This window comes from Hippocampus comes, unplaced genomic scaffold (assembly GCF_001891065.2).
Source record: "Hippocampus comes isolate QL1 unplaced genomic scaffold, H_comes_QL1_v1.1 scaffold177, whole genome shotgun sequence".
In the NCBI taxonomy this organism is placed as follows: domain Eukaryota; kingdom Metazoa; phylum Chordata; class Actinopteri; order Syngnathiformes; family Syngnathidae; genus Hippocampus; species Hippocampus comes.
The window spans coordinates 1,852,068-1,859,612 of record NW_017806158.1 but is presented as its reverse complement, the minus strand read 5'-3'; the positions used below and the strand labels follow the sequence as shown (position 1 = coordinate 1,859,612).

Below are 7,545 nucleotides of genomic sequence, written 5' to 3'. Positions count from 1 at the left end.
GTGTTCACAATTTTTTTTTTTACTGCACGTTTAGTTTTTGGAGTGTGAGAGGAGTTAGTAAGAGAATTTTTCTGTTGTATGGGAGAATTTTTTTGGGGTGTGTGGGAGAGAACAAGCAACAGCAAGAGTTCAATTTGTTTGCGTGTGTGTGAGAAAGAGTATTACAGTATTTGTTGGGTGAAGAGGTTTTTTTTTTGAGAGAGAGAAAGTAAATGTTATTTCTGGCTTATTTGACACCTAATAAATAAACACTCATTGTACACCCTAAAAATAACTTTCTTAAGCATACCATATTATACAGAGCGCATTTCTCAGTATATAAAGAAGCTTTAGCAGCTTTTTGCCTCCTGACATGAGGCAACTATCCGATAAGTCCAGCGCCTAAATAAAAATAAAATAATATGCAGAGGCAGTGATTCATGTGTTATCTGCCCTGTGTAACTATACAACATGCTGGAGGCTGAGTGCATAGCAGAGCGCTCTAAAAATAGCGCAGGCCTGCAGCTTCGGAGTCAAAAGTGGGGTTAGTATGTGCATTAGTGGGCTGGCACGCAACATGAACACAGTCAGGGAGGAGGAAGAGGAAGCACGCAGCATGCGACTCCATCACCAGTTGTGTTGATACATCTTTCATTTGATCCGCCTCTGACAGTTAATTCGTCTGCACTGGATGACCTCCAACTGTTCACACTGGCACAATGAGCCCGCTAAACATGCATCACTCTTGTTTTCTATGTACAGGAAGGTCTTAAGAGGTGAACACATACTCGCCTCACACTTCACAGACAATGCGGAAGGGAGAGAAGTTTTTGATGGGGTTAGCTGTGCTTCAAGTATGCTTTCATTTGTCCACATCATTCAGTATCGAACTATTCATTTTCCGTCAAGCTTGTCCTGACTTTGGGCAAATGAGGCAGGGTGCACCTCAGAGTCGTCAACAGCTAATCACAGGGCACATATAAACAAACAACCATTCACATCTACAAGCAATTAAGGCACTTTTCCATTACAGATTCCAGACTGGCCTAACGTCACTCAGCGCCAAATCAAGTGGGGCGTTGATGTGGTGGAACTCCACTCCAAGTCCCATTGCCTGGTTTCGAGCGAACGAGACACAACCTCCCACTGCAAAGATATAGAGTAAACATACAGCATATATAAGTAAACATACAGCATATATAGTACACAAATTGTATTTTTAGAACAATACCTAACCATATTTACAATGTCATATGTACCTGTGGAGGAAATAGCAAAGCTTGTCGTAAAAATGTACACAACATTTGTCGTGTCCATTCAAGTCAATCACGAGTCCTGTCTTTTATGATGACAGGAACGGTGCCGGCACTCATCCTGGTTGTTTGTTGACATTGGTGACCAGTCAAGGGTTTAGTCTGTCTTTCACCGAAGTTAGCTGCGAGAGACTCCAGCTCTAACCTTGCACCCCGCGGGAGAATAAGGAGTATACATTTGGAGGTGTGTGTGTGTATGTAAAAAAATATATATATATATATATATAACACCAGCTACAGGGACTACAGTCTTGACATTTAAATGGCAGATTATGTTTTTCCCCTTTATGTGTATTAACAATCTAAAACAAAAGAAACGATTGAGTGATTTATCAAGGAAATGAATGCATTATTATTATTATTATTAGCATCATTACTGCATCGGCACATTACTATTGTACAAGAAATCCAAAATGTTGCTGAACAACATGAATAAAATATAGGCTCGTTCAAAATGACTACTGTATTTGGCAAAATGTACTGTATAGGTATTCCAAACTGTAGAAATTGGAACCAATATTTTCACCAGTATTCTTCAATTCTCAAACAGGTTGCGAGGCCACAGCTTTTATTTCTAGTCAAAAGTCTTCAAGGCCTTTCAATCCACCATTTGAATTAATTTTGTGATGGCTTGCAGCTCTCTGCCGACGTCACAGCTCTGTTGCCATGACGACCTGACACATGAGCTGCATGTACGTGTGTGAGAGAGAGCGAGAGAGAGAGAGAGAGAGAGAGAGAGAGAGAGAGAGAGAGAGAGCTACTACAGTAATGTGTGAAGAATAACATATATTTTTGACACAATATGAATATGGGTAGAGATGATCAAATTTGGACTCTTAAATTATATTTGTAGCCCAATAAGCAATAATTTGTTGGTTTGTATGTTTGCGGGATTGCACAGAAACCATCACATTTGGGCAAGGACTTAGATAAAGAAGCTGATAAAATATTGTCTTCTTCACTTACCTTTATTGCATGCGGTCCACTTGCACTCGATTCGAGTGGGAAGGTGACAAAGCATATACAGCAGATGGCGCTCCTTCTATAGGGCTGGAGTGGAACTGCATGATGCCCTTGCATCTCATGATGTTTCAATCAAAGGATATGTTTATCCCTAATCAGTGTATACAGATCCGCTTTGATCCATTTTCACATTTGACAGCAATGTGAATACCTTTAATTTGATGACTTTTCCTAACGTGACCCAAAATAAGCCAAATATTTAACTATCATTCTTTTGGGCACGTGTTAAAATGTTTGTGTAGAATGAGGCACATTAATGTATACTAAAATATTGTGCTGTCTTACCAGTGTGAGAAATCAGTGAAATACTGGTAATGGTTGGGCTATTGAAACTGTACATGGTATATGCCATAAATGTGTGTATTTCATATGAGATGGGATTATCAGTGTTCACAAGTCTGTTTTGTTCCACCAGATTTGCTTTTGGCAAAAACATGTTGACCAGGGAATCAGAAAACAATAAAAGTGAAGAACAATATAACAATGACCATACATACTACACCTAAGTAACAGGTCAGTTACGTGCGAAAACAAATACCTGCAGTGTTGCAAATAAAAATAAACTTTCCCTTTTCTCTGCAACATTAAGCATTTCATTAATTTATGTCAGAGAGACAATTGATAGATTTCAGAGTTCTAGTCGAGTAATTGACATTTGATAACATACTATGTACTATGTGTGCATGGAAAATGAATAATCTATCAGATAAGATTGTTTAACCGTTTAAGAAACGAGATACAGTAGTCCAAAAATGAGACATTGTGCATGCCATTTCATCTTTATTCTCTGTTGACATTTCTAAATCAACTGAGGATGAAACCAGTCTATTTGCAGACCTCTAACTGGTATTACTCTGCTTTTTGGAGGTTGTGAAGTGCATGCTCTCTGGAGACTTTTATACTCTAGTGTGACGTAATAGCCAGCGTGAAAGGAGATGTGCTCAGCAGAAATGAGGAAGAGAGAACAAAGAATGTGAGCTACCGCACACTGAGATGAGGAGAACAATTACAGTGCAAAGTGAAAACACACACACATACAGTTATGGGTGCTCTCGGCCTGGCTTAGCTCAATACAGATGCAAAGGTCTCCGTTTCACCAACGGCGGCATTGCAATCTTGTTTGAATGCATGTTTGTGTGCGAGGCTCCTATTTCTTCACCACATCGCTTTTGGTGTCCACAGTGACGGGTATTGAGGTCTCTGCAGCCCCGATGGCCGGCTTGGCGAGCGGGGCCTCCACCGTCAACACGCCTTCAGGAGACAATGAGGAGGTGACCTTTTCCACGTTGGCGCCGGAGGGGAGGCTGCAGAGAGGAAAGTCGGAATATTAAGGTGTAGTCAATTTTAAAAAAATAACAATACATGTGAAAGTGTTGAGCAAAAGCATCACTGACATGGGCATGTTTAGTGGTCATTACGGAATTGGACGATTATTTGCCCCTAAGACCCCCCCCCCCCACACACACACACACACACATCCAAACATTACATTTCAAATAATCCACAGACAAAATACAGAAAAATGTAGTTGTTTGTAATTGGAGCTGCAGTAAACGTTATTTCCATATACGATTAAAATGTTTTCTTGTCTCTTGATGACCAACCTACACATCAAAATTCACACATTAAAAATAAAAGAAAGTTATTCTCTGGAGTTGTGTTTGTCTATTTACTGACAACAACTTTATTAGCCATCTCCAGGAAGAGAAAAGAAAAATTTGCTACATTGCTCAGTTGAAATTAAGATCATCGAGCTACAGTAATAGCTCTGACCATAGGTAGACCCAAGTAAAGCTCTTTGTTCTATTATTCACTTTTTCCAGCTGTAATAGTCTGTGTTAACAAATCACCACAATGTTGTTGAACATATGAAAAAAAAAAAAAAACGTTAAAATTTTCCCCCCCTTTTCCAATTGCGAACTTTCTTGTTTACCGATTAGCATAGCAGCGAACATTGAGAATAGGCTTTACAGCTTTACAATTCAATTTGTATTGAATTAAAACGTTCATTCTTTCTTTAATTTCAAACTATTTTTTATTTTGCAATACTTTTTCAAATACTGTATATGTTTTTCAAGTGCCAACGTGTCTGTAACAGGGTTGTGCTAAAGACAACAAAATATATGTACATATATAAGTAAAACAGCTAATGAAAAGTGACCCGTTGACGGTGATCTGGATGAGTTCGATTATTTTTACTTTACAAAACATTCTAAAATGAATCCTCACTTTGTCAAAAAGGCTGGTGCCTAAAATGTCCTTTTATTTGATTAAAAACAGTTCAGTTGTCACTGTGGCCTCTGGGTGGCAGCAAATCCAAAGCTAATGTGAAGAGAGGGGCAGATGTTGAAAGCAGCTTTTTGGTCCACGGACCACCAAGGGATCGGAAAATAGCACTTGATTCCTACAATAAACCGTCTTTTGCCATAGGAATTAAACATTTGCCTAATTTAGAGAGAACAAAGGTGGTATTTTTCAACCCAGTAGAGTTCAAAGGTCAGTATGGTACCATTCTATTCCATTTGTGATAACGAGCTAGTGGGAAAAACATCGGAAGTGAGATGTGTTCAGCAAGTTTGTTCTTCCAAAACCGCTTATCAAACTGAAAGATAGCCCTGAGCATTAATTAGTAACAAGAAGTAGCTGTCAGTTTAGATGCATGGACTACTTACGTATATTTCCTGGTGAAAGATCTGGACACAAAACCATGTTCGTCTTTACGCTCCTCATGCTTGCCTATGGATGAAAAGAATAAAATTAAAATAATAACATCCACATCCTCACGAGGGCGTGCTGGAGCGTATCCCAGTTGTCTTCGGGCAGTAGAGGGGGGAAACTGGTGGCCAACCAATCGCCGGGCACTCCACTTTTCAAATGCACCTGAAATGATGTCTCTCTAAAGGGAGCACTTCATGCATGGCAGGTTAATGGAACACACTAAATTGTCCCAAGGTGTGATTGTGAGTGCGGATGGTTGTTTGTCGATGTGCGCCCTGCCAAGCATAATTATAGTCTGCAAGATTCTCATAGGTGTCCAGATTCATTTGAACTATGTGGCACAGTGCGTTGTTTGTTGTGGCAACAGTAAGATTCGGCACATATCCTCCTGTCCTAAAAAGGACCAACTGGAGGTGTTCGATATCTATGCTGACAGTTATCATTGAAGCAGATCGTCTTTGTTTGGTTTGAAATAAGCGAGCAGAAGGCTGCAAATTCCACTCGGGCTTTGTTTATCTAAGGTGCCCCCGACTCTGTGCAGTATGGCGGCTGTCAAAGCAAAGCCTGGACAAGCTCCAATTGTCCTTTTAAACCCTTACCCAACACGGTGACACACGAAAAGCACGGTGCTTTGCGAATTGCTTTAAAAATTGTGAAAACACTCTTGTTAGTGAAAGTGGACACTCCTACATGTTGAATAGTTCTTGTATCAGTGGGCTTTGATCCCAAAAAAACCCCACACCCACTATCACACTGGGAAAACAGCACTGCATTGTTCCAAGGTATTATGTAACGACGTTTCCAGAACGGTTAAGCTGTTATGAGGAAAGGCACAGATTTTTTTTGGAACTGCTAGGTACTCCCGCACAATCTAATGAGAGCCAATAGAAGGATCTCATCCACAGATATATATGTACGGATGTATATGTACATACACACGTACATAAAATAAAAGACAATCTTGATACATATGGTGCGATCAAATTTAAGGACAGTTCAATTTTAAATTGGAGCCATTCAATTGGATTCAGTAGGATTATGATTCGTTTTGATACGGTTCAGCTCATTCAAGAGGTTATGTTGCATTGAGTTTCTTGTCATTTTGTCTTTCCAGTAAATAAATGAATTTGACAGTACTGTAAATATGGCATTTCCTTCAAACATATATTATCTCTCGAATAATAAATAAATAAATAATTTCAATCCGCATCTCGATACATCTTAAACATGAATGAAAAAATATGTCAATTATGATTATGTTTTTACGGTCATTATGAAATGTCTTTTTATGTTGGTTGCAAAAGTGAGACCTTACCAGTGATTTCCACCACCCCATCCTTGGTCTTGACCACCAGCTCTTCAGGTGAGAAGTGGTTCACGTCCAGAGAGACTTTCCAGTTGTCTTGGGTCTGCTTGATCTCCGACATGCCCGTGCTCATCTGGCGCGACAGGGCGCGAGCCTGCTGGGCCATCATGGCACCCGGGTACATCATGGGAGTGTGAGGCATCACGGCGCCCATCTCGGTGGGCATCACTGAGGGCCTCATGTAGCCGGGCCAGTGGGTGCTGGGGTACAAAGCCAAATCTTCCGCTGAGGCGGGCATGCCAAAGGTCTGGTCGAAGATACGGCTGTGCCAGTCGCGGAAGGGGTCCCAGCTCGGGGTGCGGAGCGTGGTGAAAGGAATACGTCTCTCTGCCATGATGAAGGAGAGCTGCTGGTGCACTTTGGCCTCTCTGACAATGTCCGCCCAACATGCTGGCCCCCTCGTATTTATATGACCACTGTGCACCAGCCTTTCTCTTTCCACTCCCCTCCACACACTTGTGGAAGTTACCAGAACATCTATTTGTGGCAGACGTAGCACTGCAGTGGAATCCAGCAGGAAGGCCCTCCCCAAATGACAGCTGACCATTGCACTGCTGAACTTCCCTCAACCCCCCCGACACACACACACACACACACACACACACACACACACACACACACACACACACATCCAGTCCTCTCCTCTGTGATGGCTCCAAAAGACAAGAATCCAGAAGGCTGCTGGGAAGTCAGACAGGCGTAAGATTACATTTCATAGCATCATTTAAGACGTGTAATTCGAAACAGTTACAAGCTAAAAAGGACATATTTTGGAAAACTGGCTTTTTAATTACTTGTATATGCATGTCAGCACAGCGTGAAATTAAACAACCACCTGAATCTTTTATTTGCCAACTCGGAACCGCCACTGCATCGAAGGTTTACCATTTGCACCTTGACTACATCACACATTTTTAGGTCATTAATTTTTATATTATACAGGAAAGTTGGAATTAAAAGCTACGCAGCAACATTCCGGGCAGCTCTTTTGGATGTAGATGAAGCATATTCAACAGCGGGAAGAAGAGGCAGATAAGGTCCCCTCCTAAGCTGCAGTAATTGTCACTGCTCCCACAGAGCGCAAACAATATCCGCTTGTGAGTAATGTTGTATTCTCTGTTTGTACGAGTTCCTGTTCAACGTGGG

The 7,545-nt window shown here is 41.1% G+C and overlaps 1 protein-coding gene across 1 annotated transcript; it reads right to left on the bottom strand.

Annotated features, from left to right (window-relative positions):
* Positions 1-3,075: 3,075 nt before the first annotated feature.
* On the bottom strand, positions 3,076-6,808 carry hspb1 (heat shock protein, alpha-crystallin-related, 1). The gene is made up of 3 exons (XM_019895228.1): positions 6,349-6,808; positions 4,988-5,051; positions 3,076-3,619 (listed from the first exon to the last, which is right to left on the bottom strand). The coding sequence occupies exons 1-3, from the start codon at positions 6,731-6,733 to the stop codon at positions 3,463-3,465; spliced, it is 606 nt and encodes a 201-aa protein (XP_019750787.1). The 5' UTR covers positions 6,734-6,808; the 3' UTR covers positions 3,076-3,462.
* Positions 6,809-7,545: the final 737 nt, after the last annotated feature.

Excerpts from the sequence above, each read along its gene's own strand:
- hspb1 (XM_019895228.1), bottom strand. The coding sequence starts at position 6,733 with ATGGCAGAGAGACGTATTCCTTTCACCACGCTCCGCACCCCGAGCTGG. Across the intron at positions 5,052-6,348 it reads TGGGGTGGTGGAAATCACTG|GCAAGCATGAGGAGCGTAAA; the intron begins GTAAGGTCTCAC and ends TTTCATCCATAG. Across the intron at positions 3,620-4,987 it reads TCTTTCACCAGGAAATATAC|CCTCCCCTCCGGCGCCAACG; the intron begins GTAAGTAGTCCA and ends TCCTCTCTGCAG.